Source organism: Puma concolor, chromosome D2 (assembly GCF_028749965.1).
Source record: "Puma concolor isolate L17-30 chromosome D2, mPumCon1.1.hap2, whole genome shotgun sequence".
NCBI lineage: Eukaryota > Metazoa > Chordata > Mammalia > Carnivora > Felidae > Puma > Puma concolor.
The window spans coordinates 25,992,792-26,015,049 of NC_141677.1; the positions used below are offsets into that span (position 1 = coordinate 25,992,792).

Here is a 22,258-nt window from a genome sequence, read left to right on the forward strand (position 1 = left end):
ATTCTGTTTCTATACTGTAGTTTTCATTTTTCATAATCATTTCTTAAAAGAATGACAATAAAGTTTAAATCCTTGGAATTAGTGTTTTGTGACTTGTTTAGATGTAAATTAATCCCTTGGCCAGTTTTGTTATTAAAATTTTATTGGTACTTGAAGGTTTTTTAAAGCATTTAAGAGAATGATAGGTCAAACTTGAGACCATTTGATAAAAATTATAACAAATACATATAAATATTTGGAATGGCATTTAACAGAAAAGATGGTTCATTCAGTAATGGGATTACTTAGTGATTTTTGTCATTTTTTTTTACTATTTTACATCTTCTAAAAATTCTACAGTAAACTGTGTTTAGAATCTTAATAAGGAAAAGCTTTAATCAATATTTGATGAAATCCAGATAACTTTTATGCATTAAGGATATTATTCTAGGGGCGCCTGGGTGGCTCAGTCGGTTAAGCGTCCGACTTCGGCTCAGGTCATGATCTTAAGGTCCGTGAGTTCGAGTCCCGCGTCGGGCTCTGTGCTGAGAGCTCAGAGCCTGGAGCCTGCTTCAGATTCTGTGTCTTCTCTCTCTGACCCTCCCCCATTCATGCTCTGTCTCTCTCTGTCTCAAAAATAAATAAACATTAAAAAAAAAATTAAGGATATTATTCTAGTACTAAGAGCACTCCTCCTTGTTGCTTCAGAGACTGGTCTTTGAATACACTGTTCTTCTCTAGGACAGTTTTGGTGAATGATGGATTTATGTCTGAATATATGTCCAGAAAATAGCTATTTCAGGTATTTTCTATATATGAAATACGATATAAGGGCCACCCCTATTACTACATTCTCATAAAATTTCCTTTTTAAAAAAAGGTACAGAATTTTCAATATAGCCAGTGTTCATATATAAAACTTTACCTTAGTGGGAGGAAAGGGTATCATGAGTATTTTGGCAAAATTTTCCCTCTTTAGGCAGAAATAAGATTAAGAGGAAATGAGTAACTATTTCTTCCTGCCTCCAGAACTGAAACAGTATTCAAATTTATGAGTGAATTTTATTTGTAGCAAACACTTTCTTTATAAACCATGAGTTTATTTTGTAGGTGGCCTTTTAAAATAAACTATATGATTTTATACACTGTGCTCATACTCTGGCTTTATGCCCGACCTCCCATGTCGCAAACATCCAGAGTAGGACCCAATATTAAAGAAAATAAACCAGAAAAAAAAAAAAAAACCTAGAAAATATTACAGATGTTAGTAATAAATTACTCAGTAATATTCACATTAGAGCAGTAATAAATTATAATAGTGGTGGTCCTTAAAAAATTGTCCCACTGTTTACTAAGACATTTAGCCTTTCCTGTGTTCCAATTGAAATACATTATTGTTTTCTACTCTTACAAGAGTGAGATGTTAGGGGATATTGTGTTTATTCATTTGACTGATTCTATTCAATACAGAGGTTAAAAAATAAAGGTAAAGCACCTATATGCATTGTATAAACTAGCACCAAATCCTTACTATATATGAGAAAATACCTGTTTTGGAAATCACTTACCTTAAAAAATACAATCTAGAATCTGCTAAAGGCAAAGTGATTAATCCTGACACATTCTAAAAATCAAAACAATTTAGGGGCGCCTGGGTGGCTCAGTTGGTTAAGAGTCTGACTTCAGCTCAGGTCATGATCTCGCAGTTTGTGGGTTTGAGCCCCGCATAGGGCTCTGTGCTGACAGCTCAGAGCCTGGAGCCTGCTTCGGATTCTGTGTCTCCCTCTCTCTCTGCCCCTCCCCTGCTGGTGCTCTGTCTCTATCTCTCTCTCAAAAACAAACATTAAAATTTTATTTTTTAATTAAAAAAAAAAGAAAGTCACACACTTAAAAAAAAACAATTTAGAAGTCTATGAAGGGGTAGGTAGCTCTTGAAGAAAAAAGGATTGAGTAAGGTAAAAAAAAAAAAAAGGCATATTGAGAAAACCATATTGGAACAGATGGATTTTATAAGGAAGAGATTTTCAAATTATGTTTTGATGAGCCGCCGCCATAGGGGCTGGTCAACAAGGAGGTATGGAGGCCAACTATTGAAGTCTTTAAGCAAGACAGTGCAGTAGGTGTATTAGGAAGATTGAATTGACATTGGAGCCAGAGGGATGTGTTGGGAAATTTTTCAGGAAGTCAGATGAGATGGCACGAGCCTAGACGTATCATTGGCCATGGGTTTGAAAATAAAACAGGAAGATGCACATTTGGACTTTCACCAAGGAAAAACCAACAGGACTGGGTTAGAGATTGGATGGATATTATAGCAGGGGAAGGAGGAGTCCAAGATCCAAATGGTGACAGAAATGAGTCTCATGTTGAATTTAAATCCAGGGGTACAAGATGACATGGGACTATGGCAGGAGGTGATTGTATCCAAATTCTAAAGGGAAATACAAGGTGAACTAAAATAACTTGAATACGTATGCTAGAAATATGATGACTAACTGTGGGATTGTACCTCGTGTCAGTAGTGGGGATGAACACCCAACAGACCTGGAAATTGTGTTCTTGTTCTTCAGTTCTTAATGTTGGTCCCTTTCTCAGAAGTAACTAGGTTAGATAGCCTCTGTGCCTTTTTTTTTGGGGGGGGGGGGTGCCCTGTGTTAAATCATAAAGCCCTAGGTTCTGTGGCACAGCTAAAAATCCCATATCCAGAGCCTATGAATTGACTCCTGCTAGTAGTGTTGTTAGGTGAGACAGAGACTGTTACTGATGTGGCTTCCAGTTGGTGAAAATAAAATCCCCAGCAGAAGACTTGCTATTCCTCTAAACTGGTGACATCAGCCCCAAACCCAGGGTTCATTTTCTGAGGGGTAATGAAGTCACCAGGGATTTACTATCCCTCCCCCCGCAAAAAAATAAACTATAAATGAACTAAAATTATGGAAATGTAAATACTCATTCTCAGTGTAAGAAAAGCTTATTTAATATAAAAGCTCATAAATATATACATTAAGGTCATAAATATATATGTTAAGGGCTGACTTATGTCCCCTTTCCAAATGCATTTGTCAAAGTCCTAACCCTCAGTACCTCAGAATGTAACTATTTGGAGATAAAAAGTTAAGGTGATTAAGTTAAAATGAAGTCTTTAGAGTGTTTTAATCCAATATGACTGGTGTTCTTATAACCCAAGTTTGCACAGTCCAAGGGATGACCATGTGAGGACACAGTGAGAAAGTGACCATTACAATCCAAGGAGAAGGACCTCAAAAGAAACCAAACCTGCTGACACCTTGATCTTGGCCTTGTTGTAGCCTCCAAAACTATGAGAAAATAAATATCTTTGCTTAACCCATCTAGCCTGTGGCATCTTTTTAAATGACAGCCCAACAAACATAATTTAACACATATCTTAGCAAACTTTAGAATCAAAAGATAACAACTTAGACAGATATTGGTTAATATGCAAAATAGACAAAGAAGCTACAACACTCCAGGAACAGTGAGCATATGTCGTCCCCAGAACTTGGTCTTAAATACCATCCTCCAGTGAGAAGAACCAAGGCTCCTTGGAGAAATGACTGATTGTAAGAATGAGTCAGGAAATACACATTATGAGCCCAGGGCATCATGTAGTGCCAGAAAGTAGCAAACTGCTCAAAAAAAAACCTCACAATTATAGGTCTGTCAGAGGGACACAGGAGCGAACTGAAAGATGTTAGTGTTCAAAGCCTTGAATAACAAAATGAAGTACTATTGGATTAGAATCCAAAGTGTAAAATAAAAATATAGGAGTCCATGTTGATATAAACAGATCATTGAATAAATAAATGGAGAATAGACTAATCTCCTTTGCAGAAAGATTCCAAATAATTCATATAGATATTCCACTGTCAAGAAGGTAGAACACAGTTCCCTGCTCAAGTGTGCCCTGTGCATAGTGGCTTTCTTCCAAAGAATGGACAGGGGTGAGGTGGGGAGTAACCTTACAGTTTAAAGTCTGACAAACACTACCTCAGCCAGGTGGTCAAGGTTAACATCAATAGTGATAATTCATGTCGATAGTGTGTCCTTGATATGATAGGAGGAAATGGTACTTTACCTCTTGTGGTCTTCCTCCCAAAACCCATACCTTGATTTAATCATGAGAAAAACATCAGGCAAATTACAGTAAAGGGACTTCCTCCAGTACTCTTGAGTAATACTCCTCGAGACTGTCAAGGTCATTTCCAAAGAAAAATCTGAGAAATTGTTTTTCTTTTACAACCAAGAGGAGCTAAGGAGACATGACAGGTAAACATAAGGTGCTATCCTGAATGGGATCTTGGGACAGAAAAAGGATAGTAGGTAAAAACTAAGGAAATCTGAATAGAGGATGGACTTTAGTCAATAATATATCAATATTGGTTTGTTAATCGTGGCAAATGTACCATGCTAATGCAAGGTCTAGGGGAAACATGATGTAGAGCTTATGGTAACTATAGTATATTCCCAACCTTTCTGTAAAATTAAAACTATTCCAAAAGATTCTTTTTAAATAGACCCAAAAAGTAGACAACAAAATATCATACACCCTGTGCATCAAAAGGCCAGTAAACACTTGAAAAGAAAATCATGTGTAGTGCTATTCAGGAATGTATATTAAAACATCTGGCACACTTTAAAAATAATAATAATAATAATAATAATACCCATGATCGGCAGTGTATAGGAATGTAAAGTGCAACTGCTTCTCTGGAGGGCATTTTGGTAATAGGTAAAAACGTATGTACTATTTGAAGCAGCAACATCCCAACCAGGAAGTGAAATGTTTTTACGTCACGTGCAATAGCACACCCCTGAAATTGACCAAAAGCCTATTAACATTGGATTATTTAAATAAAGTAAGGGCATATCAATGTGGAATGTAATGAACATATTAAGAATACACACTGTAGGGGCGCCTGGGTGGTTCAGTCTGTTAAGTGTCTGACTTCGGGTCAGGTCATGATCTCCTGGTTCGTGAACTTGAGCCTCACATCAGGCTCTGTGCTGAACCCTTGCTCAGAGCCTGGAGCCTGCTTCGGATTCTGTGTCTCCCTTTCTCTTGGCTCCTCTCTTGCTCATGCTCTGTCTCACTCTGTCTCTCGAAAATAAATAAATGTAATTAAAAATTAAAAAAAAAAAAAAGAATACACACTATAGAATATTTGGGGGCAAAAAAAAATCCCATGATGTGTCACATGAAAATGCCAACTGTAAACCATATATATACTGTTATGCTACCTCTATGTCTGTTCTTTCATTTTATGTGTGATTGTACATATCTGTTGGGTCTGGGATTTGGCGAAATAGTCTTCACAGATGGCATTAAGTCCTGTTAATGATTTAGGTATTTTATAAATGTTTACAGAGAGCTATTTTAATGCATGTTGTAATATATCAACTATTGATAATTAGAAGCCAGTGCTTCTCAAAATCATGGAGTAAAGGACACTTTTGTATTACAGGTTGTGCGTGTACATACGTGTTATATTTAGATTTTGGGAATGTTACATGTGGATTAAAAGTAGGATTTGCATACAGTAAAATGTTGCCTGTAGTTATCTCTGGGAGAGTTGGGACAATTTTTATTTTTGGTGATTTTCTACCTTTTCCAAATGTTCGAGGAATCATATTTTTTGTGATGAAAAAGGTTTTATTTTAAAATTCAAATATAGGGGCCCCTGGATGGCTCAGTCGGTTAGGCGTCTGACTTCAGCTCAGGTCATGATCTCACAGTCCGTGAGTTCGAGCCCCACGTCGGGCTCTGTTCTGACAGCTCAGAGCCTGGAGCCTGCTTCGGATTCTGTGTCTCCCTCTCTCTCTCTGCCCCTCCCCCACTCACGCTCTGTCTCTATCAAAAAGTGAATAAACATTAAAAAAAAATTTTTTTTAAATAAGTAAAAATTAAAAAATAAAATTCAAATATAATTAACAGTGTTATTAGTTTCAGGTATACAAAGAGAAAGTTTTTTTTAAAGGTGATTTTCCCGTGATACTATACCTAGAATATTGAAATCCTCTTTTTGTTACAAAAGTATTTTTACTTTGCTTTCTGAGCAGATTTAGTCTGCACAAATATGCATTTACACAAATTTATATTATTGCATATTTCCTATGTAGTTTCTGCTTTACTATTAGGTGAAATTTTCCTGAGCTGTCGAAAGCATTGTTGTATGTGATCAGTCTCTCATTCTTTTTACTTTTAGGTTGGTGTTTGGAATGCTTTATCCTGCATATTATTCATACAAAGCTGTGAAAACAAAAAACGTGAAGGAATATGTAAGTATAGTTTTATGAGTGATTGATTCTAACTTAATGTATCTGTGATATACAAGACAAGAAAATCATTATTTTAGAAATAGCTGGGATACTGTTTTTGGTTAAAAATGTTACATGAATATGAGTTTAATGAAGTTAGTCTTTTAAAAATAATTTTGAATACAATTCCAAAGTGGAGTTTCAAAAAAAGTTCACTGTCAGTTGGTATTTAAATAAGTGTATGATCCAGTGAGTAATTGGATCTCTTACTCATTTTGTCTCAGTTCCAGTATAAGAAGTTAGGGGGCTGTCTGGTTTTTAGCCTTGTGAATTTATAGGTACACTGAGAACATAGTTCTTTCTTACTCCAAACCTTTTCCTTTTTTCATAACTGGTTTGTCACTTTTTAATTCATTTAACTATACAGATGTATTATCACTGCTGACAATAGCAGTCTTTTTTCTTCTTAAATCAGACTCTACAGTTGACCCTTGAACAGCACAGGGGTTAAAAGCCACCAACCTCCCCCTCCCCTGCAGTGGAAAATCTGAGTATAATTTTTTTTTTTAATGTTTATTTATTTTTTGAGAGAAAGAGAGAGTGTGTGAATAGGGGAGGGGCAGAGAGAGAGGGTGACAGAGGATCCAAGCAGGCTCTGGCGGACAGCAGTATAATTTTTAACTCCCCAAAAACTTAACTATTAATTGCCTACTGTTGATCAGAAGCCTTACCCATAAGGTAAACACATGTATGTGTATTATGTACTATATTAAAAGTAAACTAGAGGGGCACCTGGGTGGTTCAGTCAGATAAGCGTCCGACTTCATCTCAGGTCACGACCTCGTGGTCCCTGCATTCAAGCCCCGCATCTGGCTCTGTGCTGACAGCTGGGAGCCTAGAGCCTGCTTCAGATTCTGTGTCTCCCTCTCTCTCTGACCCTCCCCCACCTCTCTTGCAAAAATAAACATTGAAACGAGAAAAGTTAAGGTAGAGAAAAGAGGTTAAGAAAAATCATAGGGAAGAGAAAATACGTTAATAGGCCTGTAAAACAAATTTATGCGTAAATGGACCTACACAGTTCAAACCTGTGTTGTTCAAGGGTCAACTCTACCAGCCAATACATTCCTCCTCATATGGAATGTTTGTCATACTGTTATTAAAGGAGATCTGTTTTTCTAAATCTGATTAGCTTTACAGTTTAAATACAGGGTGAATTTTCTCAACTTTGTGCCCATTTTTTCACCTATAAAGTATTATAAACCCAGGATAAGAACTCGTGTGCCTGTGTGTGACTTTGTGTATATTTCTGTGCTTACGGTATACTCCTGTCTTCCCTCCAAATCTGGGTGATTTTGTTGGGAAAAGAAATAAGTACAAATTGAAAATGAAGTTTATATGAGAAGCTCTAGTGATACAAAGATATCAGTGGGCACACAGATACCATGCCCTAAAATAAAAAGGGGGTAACAGTAAGAAATATGAAGGTATAATAAATTATAAATAAATATACAAAGTTATAAATAAAGTATGTAAGTTATAATAAATTATAATAGGCCTGTCATTTATAAACTAATGCTAAAAGAACAGAAAAGATGGTGTTTAGGGATTAGCCTAAGAACCATTATAAAATATTAATTCATTTCTTTATTTTTTTAATTTTTTTTTTAATGTTTGTTTATTTTTTGGAAGAGAGACAGACAGAGTACGAGCAGGAGAGGGGCAGAAAGAGAGAGAGAGAGAGAGAGAGAGAGAGAGAGGGAGGGATACACAGAATCGGAAGCAGGATCCAGGCCCTGAGCTGTCAGCACAGAGCCCAACACGGGGCTCAAACCCATGAACCATGATATCATGACCTGAGCTAAAGTCAGACACTTATTCAGCTGAGCCACCCAGGCACCCCAATCCATTTCTTACTATGTGTCACTTTAACTTTGTTAGTATTATCTTTTAGAGACTTAAAAACATGGGTTTCTGTGTTTGAATCCTTAATAAACACTCAGATTTTTATTCCTGTATTAGTCTATAAATTTGGGATGAATAAGAATGGTTCTAACCCTGAAATTTTAATTCTACTTCATAAATTAAAGATAACCTTTGGCGAGAATCCAGTAACATTCTCATTCAAACTGATCGAAAAACTAGGGAAGTAGAAAGGCAATTGGTTTGATAATTACATGGTAATCAACTCTCCACAAATGAAAAAGCTAAAAGCAAAAATGGTAAGGCATTGAAATAGAAGGCAGGGCATTTGCTTTTGACAAGGAAATGTGCTACAACTCAGAAGACGTGGTGACCAAGTTGTCTGCCATCAGGCTGCTAGAGAGACCAAGCTGAGATATCATATTAAAACATTTGCATTTATATGATTTCCTACCAATTTCAAAAATACTTTTATATATTATTGTTTGCAATAGCTACTATAACAAAATGCCAAATACTTACTGGCTTAAACCAACCCAAATGTATTTATTCTCTTACCATCCTAGGGAACAGAAATCTGAAATGGATTTACAGGGCTGTACTCTTTCTGGAGTGTCTAAGGGAAAATCTTTTACCTTACCTTTTCTAGCTTCTACAGGCTGCCTGCATCCTTGGCTAATGGTTCTATTCCTCAGCTTCAAAGCCAGAAACGTTGAGCTGAAACTTCTCACATTTCCATCCCTCTAGTTCTCTCTTCTGCCTCCCAATTCCACTTACAGGAATGCTTATGGTTACCTTGGGACCACCTGAGTAACCCACAATCCTATCCGCATCTTAGGGTCAGCTGATTAGCAACCTGAATTCCATCTGCAGCCTGATTACTCCTTTACCATGTAACATACTCACAGGTTTTAGGAATTAGGTAGGACATGGACATCTTTGGGGTAGGGAGACATTTTTCTGCATACCATAATATCTCACTGGTCCTCACAAAATAAATAAAATAAATTAAATAAATAATAAATAAATAAATAAATAAATAAATAAATAAATAAAGTCAGGGAGAATGTTTCGATGTTACAGTCTCGGAGAAATAAATTGACTTACCCAGGGTAACATGGAACAGTAAGGCAGGAAGCGTACCAGATTGGATATGTTGTTACAAATATTTCATTCTGTCTCTTCTACCAAAAGTAGGTGAGGATTCTAGCTTGTAAAACAGTTTTCACAACCAGCCAGTGGATGTGCTTCCAAAGTAGACCTCCAGGAGCCACAAAAATAAGGATATTGTCAAAGAAGGGCAATGAGGCTGTTTAACCAGTACTTAGGGCAGGACTCTTACATATCGAAATCAACCAAGATCAGAACGGCTAAAGATGAAATTAGGTTTTGAAAGGGTTGGCAGGTAACTATTTCCAACCTAAATTTAGTTGTTTTTTGGGTTTTTTGTTTTGTTTCCAGTTTATTAATTTGACAGGGTGCGTGCACGTGCCTGCACAAGTGGGGACAAGACAGATGGAGGGGGAGAATCCCAAGCAGGCTCCACGCTCCATGCTGGGCCCATCGCAGAGCTCAGTCTCACAAACCTCGAGATCATGACCTGAGCCAAAATCATGAGTTGGAAACTTAACCCACTGAGCCACCCAGGTGCCCAAACCTAAATTTACTTTTGACAAAATGTTTGAATATTATTATCTTGCTGAGTCTCACCTGGCCTTACTTTAAACTTTGGGCCACCTGGGTGGCGCAGTCGGTTAAGCGTCCGACTTCAGCCAGGTCACGATCTCGCGGTCCGTGAGTTCGAGCCCCGCGTCAGGCTCTGGGCTGATGGCTCGGAGCCTGGAGCCTGTTTCCGATTCTGTGTCTCCCTCTCTCTCTGCCCCTCCCCCGTTCATGCTCTGTCTCTCTCTGTCCCAAAAATAAAAAAAAAAAAGAAAAAAAAAACGTTGAAAAAAATAAACTTTGATTATAACAGTTTTATTAGAACTCTGTTCTCAGAAAGTTTTCCTATATAGTGATCCCATCCTAATTGATTTTGTTTTGCATATGGTAATTTCTTAGTAAAGTTAACCTTCATATTTCCCTGTTATATTTTTAATGGCCTTTTATATTATCTGATATTATATTATTTGTATGTGTATTTGTCCTCCCCACCAGAAACAGCTACATAGAGTTTGGTTGTTTTGTTAACTGATACATTTCCCTACCTAGAACAGTACATGGTATATATAATAGGTACTCAATATTTTTTAAATGAATGAGTGAATGAATGAATAAGAAAAGGAAGAAGAGTTGAAGAACATGTACATTTCTTAAGGGGATTGGTCTAGGTTCTCAGCTTTGATTCTGCTGGGTTAAGGAGTACACAGTCCAGTCTGACTTAACCCAAAGCTCAGTGTCTTTGTGGTATTTGGTTGTTACCTAAATTCCACTGATATCTACTTCAAAATTGTTTTCAGAAAGCAAACATTTTAGATTAATTTACTTCTTTCCACCCTAACTACTACCATTCCCCTTAAGCCTACAAACAGTAGATTGCACCTGATAAAACAGATGCTGTGCTCAAATCAAAACAAATGGAAAGTGCTGTGTATTTTGGCAACCTTCCTTTCTTCCTTTGCCTATTTTTAAAACAGAGCTTTCCTAGGATATAATTTCCTGTATAGTGTGGCTGATATGGCCTACTTAAAGTCTTTCAGCCTTGCAGTAATTGAAATGTAAACTTACTGAAGAATTAGTATGGTTTTGCAAATTTTTTTAGGCTTATACCATCTCGTGACTTGAAAATAGAGTGTTTATTTCCAAGTCGTGTGTAATTGCTGTAGCTTTTCTAGGAAACTGTGTTCTTATTCTAAGAATGTTGGAGAACGTGGCAATGAAAAGATTGGCTAACAGCACTTAAAAATCAAAATCAGACATTTGGTCTGATCACAGAGATTTACTGTGAGCAAGAACAAAGAACAGGGAAAATTCTGGGAGATTACTCTTTTAAAGGCTTAGAAATAGCCCTCTACGGATGCCTGGATGGCTCAGTCAGCTAAGAGTCTGACTTCAACACAGGTCATGATCTCATGGTTCAGGGTTCAAGCCCCACATCAGGCTCTGCACTGACAGTGCAGAGCCTACTTGGGATTCTCTCTCTCTTCCTCTCTCTCTGCTCCTCCCCCACTCACACATGCTTTTTCTCTCTCAAGATAAATAAATAAACTCATTTAAAAAAAAAAAGGACCTAGCCCTCTAAAACCCTATTGACTTGGTTTTGAAAGTGACCTAATTTTTCCTAAATACTTGGGTGATATGAAAATGAACAAATATACCACATACTAGCTTTATAGTTCTTGTCAATTGGTAAAATCTGAAGTTATTTACTAGTTTTAGAGTGGATATAGAAGAGAAAAAATGCAATAAAGTACTTTTTTTTTTTTTATTGTCAAGAAGTGTTCCCCAGCCATCTTTTCATATTTTGGATTAAAAATACTCATTTGATTCAAGGGTTTTAATTTGGGAAGTGTAAAGGTTAACCCACTGATTGAGATGGAATTTTTGAAAATTAGTCTTGTTAGACCACGTTTATTTGTTTCTTTTCCACTTTGATCTACTTTTAGTTTTTGTTTTTATCAAAGCTGTAATTATTTAAATTTTAAAAATCAAATAGTTTCTAAGGCTTATTATGAAAAGAACAATTCCCCACCTTCCCCATCCCCATTTCTCTCTAGAGGCAACTACTTTCAGCTCTTCTAGCTGAATCCTTTGGTATTTATTTCCATATCTAAATGACATGCTTATATTACCATTTCTTAATTTTTCAGATGGGCATTATCAGTTGACTTCTTGCTATTATTAAGGATGATTAATAGTACTTATCACATATAATTATACACATGCATATTTCCCTGTCCATTATAGCCTCCCAGGGTCATTACAGTGTAATTTGTATTGGATCAGTATTCAGTATTTGCATTATGTAGGCTAAGTTAGAAAGAAAGAAGCAATAGACTAAACAAATAAAGAACACAGCACCTGGAACCAGGCTGCCAGGGTTAACATCCCAGTCCTATCTGTTACTAGCTATGTCATTGTACAAGTTATCTGACTTTTCTGTGCCTCAGTTTCCTCATCTGTAACATGAGAACTGTTATAGTACTTACCTCCTCAGGTGGTGGTGAGAATTACATGAGTTAATGAACATAAAGCATTTAAATCAGTACCTGACATAGAATAGTACCTGTTGTATAGGATTTTTCATGATAGAAACACTATTTGCATTTGGTCTCTGTGGTATCCTATCATTACCATTTTTTTTCCTGCACAGTGGTTTGTTTTCCCTGCTTGTTATTCATTGTCTTGTTTTCTGGTTTGTTGTTTGGTTGGTTGGTTTTTCACTTATGTGGGATTCTCTATTATTGCACATTTACACCTGAACTCTGCCGCAGTTGTGTGGATTTCTTCTCAGTGTGTTATCATCCAATGGATATTCCAGACTAGCTCTTGTTTTAGATCCTCAGATTTCTTAATCTCCTGTTTTCCTCCTTTTTAAGTTTACTTCCTCATTTTAATGAAGTACATCCTTCTGGAGAAGACTGTGTGAAAGACAAATTTTTTGAGATGCCAGATTGGAAATAATTTTCCTTCAGAATTTTGAAGACATTTCTCCATTGCCTTTTAGCCTGTAGTGTTGCTGTGGAGAGTCTGAAGCCATTCTGATTCTCACCGGCTTGTGGGATCTTTTCCATGTGTGGAAAATTTAGGTTTAAAATTTCATGATTATGTGCCTTGGTGTGAATCGATTGTGGTAGATTTTGCTAAATCCTCCCCTTTTAACTTGGGAAATCCTTTGTCCTTCAGCTCTGGGAAATTTGGTTAAAATTTATTTCTTTATCGATTTTCTCTGCTTTGTTTTCACTGTTTGTTCTGTCTGGGATTCCATTTATTCAGTTGTAAAGCTACTTGGACCGATTATCTAATTATCTGATCTTTTTTCTTCTTTTTCCTGTCACTTTTTCTTTTTGTTCTATTTTATGATGAGTTTCTCAATGTCATCTTCTAACCCTTTAGTTAATCTTTAATTTCTGTCTCTGTGTGTTTAACTTCTAAGAGCTCTTTTTATTTTCTGAATGTTCCTTTTCCTATAGTGTTCTATCCTTATGTTGTTTAAAATAGCTTCCTTTTTGTCTATGTATATGAAAAATGGGGTTTTTTTTAGATACGTTCTTTCTGCATAGTCTCTCCTTTGACTTCTGGTTTTTGTTTGTTTGAGCCTCTGTCTCTCATGCATGATTTTCTCAAATGTTGGATAATATTTGGTCCTCCACTCACATTTGAGTATGATAATCAAAAGCTGGTTACAAGGCCTGCGCCCATGAAGAGGCTTGCTGAATGTCATCTTTACTGTAGGGTGATCTGACAAGGCAGCTGTATTTGTTCCCAGTGTTCCCGGTTGTACCACAAACCAAATGGCTTAAAAAAACAGAAATATATTGTCTCACAGTTCTAGAGGTTAGAAGTGCATAATCAAGATGTGGACAGGGCCAATTCCTTCTGAAACCTGTTGAGGAAAATCCTTTTCTTCTTTCTTTTCTTTTCCTTTCTTTTCTTTTAAGTTTATTTAAATAATTTATTTTGGGAGGGGGAAGGGATAGAGAGAGAGGCAGAGAGAGAATCCCATGCAGGCTCTCTGTCAGCACAGAGCCCAACACAGGTCTTGAACTCACAAACTGCGAGATCATGACCTGGGCCAAAACCAAGAGTTGGATGTTTAACTGACTGAGCCCCCCAGGCACCCTGAAGAGAATCCTTTTTTGCCTGTTTGCAGCTTCTGGTGGTTGCCAGAAGTCCTTGGCATTCCTCACCTTCCAGGTGCAGCACTTTGGTCTCTGTCTCTGTTGTCACATGGCGTTTTCCTCTTGTGTCTGTGTATCAGTCTCTTCTCTCCTTCTTACAAGGAGCCAAGCATATTAGATTCAGGGCCCACTATACCCCAGCATGACTTCATCTTAACCAATTACATCTGCAGTGGCCCTATATCCAAATCCAAATGATGTCACATTTTGAGGTACTGGGGGTAAGAACTTTGTATTAGTGAGCTCAGGCTGCCATAACAAAATACCACACAGTGAGTAGCTTAAACAGCACAAATTTATTTTCTCACAGTTGTGGAGGCTGAACATCCAAGATTAGGGGGCCATCAGGGTTGATTTTGGGTACAGGCTCTTCCTGGCTTGTAGACAGCCATCTTCTCTCTGTGTCCTCACGTGGCCTTTTCTGGATGCCTGTGTTAAGAAAGCCCTGGTGAGTTCTTTCTTATAAGGACACCAGTTCTGTCAAATTAGGGCCCCCTTATTACCTCATTTAATCTTAGTTACCTCCATAAAGGCCCTGTTTCCAAATACAGTCACCTTGGGGGTTATGGCTTCAACATATCAATTTGGGGGAATCACGGGTCAGTCCGTAAGAGACTTCAACATATGTTTCTGAGGGAGACACAGTTCAAACCATTACAACTGTTTCCTGGGAAAATGATCAGTGTCTGTATGTTTAGATATTTTCTCTCATGTCAGAGTCTTCAGACAAGATTCTTCCATTCTGAAAGGTACTTGGTTGCTAGCGTTCCGGTGAGAGACTAAGGGTTGGGGGCTCTCAATATTTAATTTATAAGCTAGAACTTAATGCCTACTCTCAACTGTGCCAGAGATTTGCAAATCCAGAGGCGCTTTGACTCTTCCCAGAGAATCAGCCGCAAGGTTCCTGTGGGAGGAAGGAGGGGCATCGCCTGACCGTGAAAAGGGGAGGGCATCTGGAAGCCTACCTGCTCCTCAGGCAGACTTAACAGCCATACTTCCTGGCTTTTGCCCTCGTGACCAAGGATTGTGTCACCAGTTCTTGAGCCTTTGGGGAGCTCTGCGGTGTAAAGTTGGATTGCTTCTCCACTTTCCCACTGTCAGCTTAATATCCAATTTTCTCAGGCCTCCTAACTCAGGTGCTCCTCTTCCACTTCCTTCCTACCTCCCCACAATTCGGATTGCTGTCTTCTTTTCTTCATTCTTTTGGACTTGTCTTTTTTAAAAAATCACGTTTACTGTTGTTTTAGTGAGATTTGTGGTAAGGATGCAATTAAATGTATATGTGCGGTTTATCAATCTTTACCCAGATTCCCAAATTGACTGTGTGAGTAGAACACTTCTGGTTGAAATATACTGTGATATCATATATAACTTATCATGAAATAAACCATTATTGTTGGTTTTTAAAATGTGCTCACATAGAAGACAGATTGAAAGTAGTAATAGATACCATTTGTTTTAGATCTTTGACAACAATTTTGAAGTTTAATTTTAACTGACATACAGGGAATCCATGTGTATCATGTCTTGAGTTATATGGTTTGTAAATCAAGTATTGATACATAAAAATCACAATTTTCACTTAGGACAGTTGAATAAAGTCACTTGGGACAATTTATTATCCTTTAATGAACTAAACCTACTTACTTTTACTTAAAGTAAAGCGGGTGACGAATATTGTTTTATAAACCTAATTCTTGATGTGCCAAGTTTACATATTGTATGTATAATACATATCAGTATGTAACTTCACTGCTGAAGTAATTGATGCTGTTATAATTAAGTGACTTATACTCTTCCTTATGTTTTCTAGAAATGATTTCTTCATGATCATCTCATGACCATTACAGTGGATCCACTTTAGGAAACAAGTGTTAAATTTAAATAAGGTTATTTACTTGGGGAGGGTGTTTAATGAACACCTAGCACGGTTTTTTTCTGAAATTTTAGAATGTGAGGGGCGCCTGTGTGGCTCAGTTGGTTAAGCTCCAACTTCAGCTCAGGTCATGATCTCATGGTAAGTGAGTGAGCCCCATGTCTGGCTCTATGCTGACAGCTCAGAGCCTGGAGCCTGCTTCGGATTCTGTGTCTCCCGCTCTTTCTGCCCTTCCCCCAATTGTTGTTCTCTCAGTCTCTCTCTCTGTCTCTGTATCTCTCTCTCTCAGTAAATAAATAAATAAACTTTTAAAATAAAATAAAATTTTAGAATGTGAATTAGAGCACCCCTTGACCTTGTATGAAGTAATTCAGAAGCATCCCCACAGTTTTCATGCTAAGATGCAGCCGGCCGACTGCAGCAGTCTTATCCTTTACTAACTTCCCGTGCAAATGCTTTGGAAAACATGCACAAAGGGAAGAAAAAAAAAAAAACCACACAGTAACATTCAAACCTAAGAGGCTAACTCGGGCTTTTGCTAATGTCTAGGAAGAATTTTACCAACTGTAGTGCCAATGGAAATAGACTTTTTAAAAACAGGGACAGAAACCGTTGTTTCCATTAAAGGAAATGTTGTTAAGTAGTAAATTGGAGGGAGGCCTAGCCACCTCCACCCTAATCCCGTGATGGAACAGCTTAAAATCCGAAAAGCTACAGCAGCCAGAAAGGACTGCCACCACCCTCAGTGTGGGGAGAACATGTTCAGAGACTGCCAGTGTTCTGCTTCCCCCCCCCCTTATCTACTCACACCCCATAACCTCTCTGCTGTGAAGAAACCTCCAGTAAGTTACAAAAAGAAGAAATAACAACTGAGTACAAGGGAAAATCAGAAGTGCGGTACTAGATGAATTCAAAAATAAAAATGACAGTAATTCATATTACAATTTATATTCTGAATCACTTTGAAAGCCTGTATTTTAGGGGCGCCTGGGTGGCTCAGTCAGTTAAGCGTCCAACTTCGCCTCGGGTCATGATCTCATGGTTCATGAGTTCAAGCCCCACATGGGGCTCACATCCCATTTCAGATCCTCTGTCCCCCCGTTCCCCCCAACCCTGCACTCTCTCTGCCCCTCCCCTGCCCACACTCTTTCTCTTTTAAAAATAAACATTTTTAAAAAAGGAAGGAGCCTATATTTTAAAAAGGAAGAAAATGAAACACTACACTCGCAAAGCAAGAAAAAATACCAAAATAAAAGAATCTGTAAAGGAAGTAGAACAAACAAAGCAATAAAAAAGCAGAAATACAAATAAAAAACAAAATTGAGGGAATTAAAGGAAGAGTTGTTCCCTTAAGTAAGTCTAATAAGGTAAACACTTGAAATAGTTAAAGTAGGGAGAAGAATAGTAGAGGGATTGACACAATGAGAAATCAGAAAAGATATAAGCAAGCAATGCTAAATTAAAATTTAAAAATAATAAACTACCTAAAAATTCTCATTTAAAATTTTTTATTGGTGCACCTGGGTGGCTCAGTTGGGTAAGCATCCAACTCTTGATTTCTCATGGTCATGAGATCAAGCCCCACGTTGGGCTCTGTGCTAGGTGTGGAACCTGCTTGAGATTCTCTCTTCCTCTCTCTCTGCCCCTCCCCTGCTCACGTATGCACGTGCACTCTCTGTCTCTAAAACAAACCAAAAAAATGTTTAAAAATTTTATTAAATTTTATATTTTTATTAAAAATTTTTTATTTTTAGAAAATAGAATCTTCTCTGATAAAATATACCTAAGCTTTTGCCTTTTCAGCTAAAGTTGACAATATTTTTGCAGAGAAATTTTCCCTCTTACACAGCACCAGGATCTACCTTTGATATGTTTAGATATGGACTTCGTCTTTCCATAACGTAATTTTAGAAATACAGTGCTTTCCCGACCACAGGTGTAATAATGAGATTGTCAGCCAGATCACCACCACACTGTGAAAGGTCCTCCTAAAAATATAAAAGCTAGAACTGTTCCCTAAGATTTTAGCTAAGTTAGAAAAATAAAATCTTTCCCCAAACCTCATGTAATTTTAAAAGCTCATGAGAAATGTTACTTCAGAAATATAATAGAATTGTAAAAACATGAAGTTCTTTTAAAAGACTACAAAAAATTTAAAGTATATCTAATTATACAAATATATGAAATTTTGGGACACCTCAGTGGTTCAGTTGGTTAAGCATCTGACTTTGGCCCAGGTCATGATCTCATGGTTTGTGGGTTCGAGCCCTGTGTCAGGCTCTGTGCTGACAGCCCAGAGCCTGGAGCCTGCTTCAGATTCTGTGTCTCCCTCTCTCTCTAACCCCTCCCCTGCTAATGCTCTGTCTCTCTCTCTCTCTCCTCTCTCTCTCCCTCTCTCAAAAATAAAAAAAATTTTTAAAAGTTCAAATATATGAAATTTTGCCTATCTTTTGGCTATCGGAATGAATATAGACTGATTCCTTTTCTTTTTTTTAAACCACAGATCCAAACTCTGTAGGTAACGTGGGAAAGCAAACTTCAAAAGGTCTTGAAAAGTCACAAAAATAGACTGACTTGAGTAATTTTACTTTAAAATATTGTATTAACTTACGAAGGTTTCCAATAGACATCTTTTTTTAATGTTTTTATTAAAATTCCAGTTAATACACAATGTACTATTAGCTGCAGGGAAATGATACAGTGATTTACCACTTCCATACATCATCCAGTGCTCATCACAAGTGCCCTCCTGAATCACCCGTCCCCCACCCACCTCCCCTCTGGTAGCTATCAGTTTCTTCTCTATAGTTAAGAATCTGTTTCTTGGTTTGCCTCTCTCCTTTTTTCCCTATGCTCATTTGTTTTGTTTCTTAAATTCCACATATGTGTGAAATTCTATGGTATTTGTCTTTTTCTGACGGACAGAAAAAGTCACAAAAATCGGTGGAGTTGAATAGTCTTATTTTAAAATATTACATTAACTTTGAAAGGTTTCCAAGAGTCATCTCTTTTTTTTTTTTTTTTTTTTAACGTTTATTTATTTTTGAGACAGAGAGAGACAGAGCATGAATGGGGGAGGGTCAGAGAGAGGGAGACACAGAATCTGAAACAGGCTCCAGGCTCTGCGCGGGCAGCACAGAGCCCGACTCGGGGCTCGAACTCAGATTGCGAGATCATGACCTGAGCCGAAGTCGGCCACTTAACCGACTGAGCCACCCAGGCGCCCCTCCAAGAGTCATCTCTTATTTATCTTTTAGCTTTTTTTAAGTTCATTTATTTCTGGAAAGAGAGAGCAGGGGAGGGGCAGAGAGAGTGAATCCCAGGCAGGCTCTGCACCATTAGCACAGAGCCCTACTCAGTGCTCGAACCCGTGAACCGCGAGATCATGAAATGTGAGATCATGACCTGAGCCAAAACCAAGAGTCAGACACTTAACCAGCTGAGCCACCCAAGTACCCCTCAAAAGGCATCTTTTTTTTTTAACTTTATTTTTTATTTTTTAAAATTTACCTCCAAATTAGTTAGCATATAGTGCAACAATGATTTCAGGAGGAGATTCCTTAGTGCCCTTTACCCATTTAGCCCATACCCCCTCCCACAACCCCTCCAGCAACCCTCAGTTTGTTCTCCATAGTTATGAGTGTCTTCTGTTTTGTCCCCCTCCCTGTTTTTATATTATTTTTGTTTCCCTTCACTTATGTTCATCTGTTTTGCCTCTTAAAGTCCTCATATGAGTGAAGTCATATGATAGTTGTCTTTCTCTGACTGACTAATTTCACTTAGCATAATACCCCTCCAGTTCCATCCATGTAGTTGCAAATGGCAAGATTTCATTCTTTTTGATTGCTGAGTAATACTCCATTATATATATATACCACATCTTCTTTATCCATTCATCCATCGATAGACCTTTGGGCTTTTTCCATACTTTGGCTATTGTTGATAGTGCTGCTGTAAACATGGGGGTGCATGTGTCCCTGCGAAACAGCACACCTGTATCCCTTGGATAAATGCCTAGTAGTGCAATTGCTGGGTCGTAGGTAGTTCTATTTTTGGTTTTTTGAGGAACCTCCATACTGTTTTCCAGAGTGGCTGCACCAGCTTGCATTCCCACCAACAATGCAAAAGAGATCCTCTGTCTCCGTATCCTTGCCAACATCTGTTGTTGTCAGAAGGCATCTTTTAAATGAAGTTTTAACACTTCTGTTTTAGTATGGTATATCTTTTCTTACGATGATTGTCAAAATCAATTATTGGAGCCACCAAGAGAAGTTTCTGCCATTGATATGATGTTTGAATGTAATTTCAGCCTACTAACTCAACATTCTTACCTTTTCCCTGTAGGAGGCAGATTTAGATTTACTCTAAGAAAGAGAATCTAAGGGCACTTCCTTCTTGGGAGAGGGAGGAGTCTGCACCAAGTGGTCAGTGTCCAGATAACTCTGGGTTCTGGTGATGGGTAGACAACAGGGACATTCCTCACGGAACCTCTTCAGTGTAGAAGAGCCTGTAGGCTGCTCTGCCAGGAGAATTTACTCTAAGTTATAAACAGTGCCTCTGAGAGGTGGGCTAAAGGTTCAGCTTCTTCATTTTTTGAGCTTTCTCTTTAAATGATGGTGTACCTAAACAGTGTTATGAAAATAGGAGTACATTTTAACTGTCCACATTGAATAAATTATCACACAAAACTGAGTTCATCGTCTTTTCTCCAAACCCAAGACTCTTCTTACATTCTCTTCATGAATGACACCCACCTTCCCCTAGGTGATATTGTCAGAGAATTCTCCTGCTACAGCTCTTCTCCAACTTTAAGGCACATAGGAATCCCCCTGGGATCTTGTTGGAACGCAGATTCTGATCTAATAGGTCTGCCCTGGGCTTAAAATTCTGCATTTCTATCAGGCTTCCAGGTGATGCCAATACGACTTGTGTATATACCACAGTTCAAATAGCAAGACTTTGGGCACATTCTCATCTCTGATTACATATCAAAAACACTTTTGTCTTTTATTTTATTTTTTTTAATTTAAAGTGTTTTTTTTTTTAGAGAGTACAAGCAGGAGAGAGGGGCTGTCAGGGGGTGGGGGAGCAGGGAGAGAGAGAGAGAGACTGAGAGAGAGAGAGAGAAAGAGAGACAGAATCTTAAGCAGGCAGAGAGAGAGAATCTGAAGCAGGCTCTACACTCAGCATGGAGCCTGATGCAGGGGTCAGTCCCACAACCCTGGGATCTTGACCCGAGCCGAAATCAAGAGTCGGCCGCTCAACCAACTGAACCATCCAGGCACCCCAAAACCCTCTTGTCTTTTAAATTACTGTCTGCCCTCTCTCTGGGCATGGTAATGATGAGGCCTAGAATCTAAATGATTTTTTTTTTAATTCCCAAGGAATTTTTATCTACAACCAAGGTGAAAATAACTAAGAGGTATCTTATTGTGAAAAGTGAATAGTTACCACGTTGTACCTTTTTACTATAAGTTTATGTATGCATATGGACACTAAATAGCAAATAGTTTGTTTTAGAAACATCTGTATGTACATGGATTCATTAACAACTTGGAACATACTATAGAAAAATAATATTTTAACAAAATTAACCATACAATACAATTATCGGGGTAAGGATATTGAATTAGACTTTCTCCTCGTTTCCGTGTTGTAGGGCTGGCCATAAACAAAATTTTCTACATCAGTGAAATTTCTGTACCTTACTCCAGCCTCTTCATTCCTCCCACTGTGTTTACCTAGGTCCTTCATGCTGTCTTGCATTCTGGCACTGAGCCAACCCTTTCTTACCCCAAGTATCCTGTGACCTGTCACTTGTCTCTCTACATTCATCCAAATGTGAACTTTGGTTCTCTAGGTAAGGTTGATTGCACATGTTTTTGAAGGAAAGTAATTTGATATCGTAGGTTCATTTTCAGTCATGACAGATTTATTCTTCCTGGTTTTTTTTTCCTACCAGTCTTTGTTTCTCAAGAACACTTTGTTATCCCATGTGGTATAAAGGCTGGTTCTCACTCTTTGAATGATTATTGTACATTTAAAGTATACTGTCAGTGGGGCACCTGAGTGGTTCAGTTGGTTGAGTGTCTGACTCTTGATTTCGGCTCAGGGCATGATCTCACAGTTTGTGAGTTCAGGCCCCACATCCAGCTCTGTGCTGACAGCGTGGAGTCTGCTTGGGACCCTCTCTCTCCCTCTCTGTCTGACCCTCCCCTGCTCACGCTCTCTCTCTCTCAAAAAATAAATAAACTTTAAAAATAAATAAAATATGCTGTTGAGCCTAGACTATAAAGCTACAAGTTGTATATAAAAGAGCATATCTTACCTAAAGAATGAAAATCTTCATTTTCTAGCTCAGTCATCA

At 38.0% G+C, this 22,258-nt stretch overlaps 1 protein-coding gene across 2 annotated transcripts in view; it reads left to right on the top strand.

The window, feature by feature from the left end:
• Window positions 1-22,258, top strand: part of REEP3 (receptor accessory protein 3) — a 102,383-nt gene that overhangs the window by 38,750 nt on the left and 41,375 nt on the right. For both annotated transcript variants that reach the window (XR_015241620.1, XM_086679816.1), the window contains exon 2: window positions 6,204-6,276. Coding sequence is in view for 1 of the 2 variants with exons in the window: in XM_086679816.1 (XP_086535942.1) it covers window positions 6,204-6,276 (73 nt within the window). In the remaining variant the exon portion in view is untranslated. The remainder of the gene's footprint in view (window positions 1-6,203; window positions 6,277-22,258) is intronic.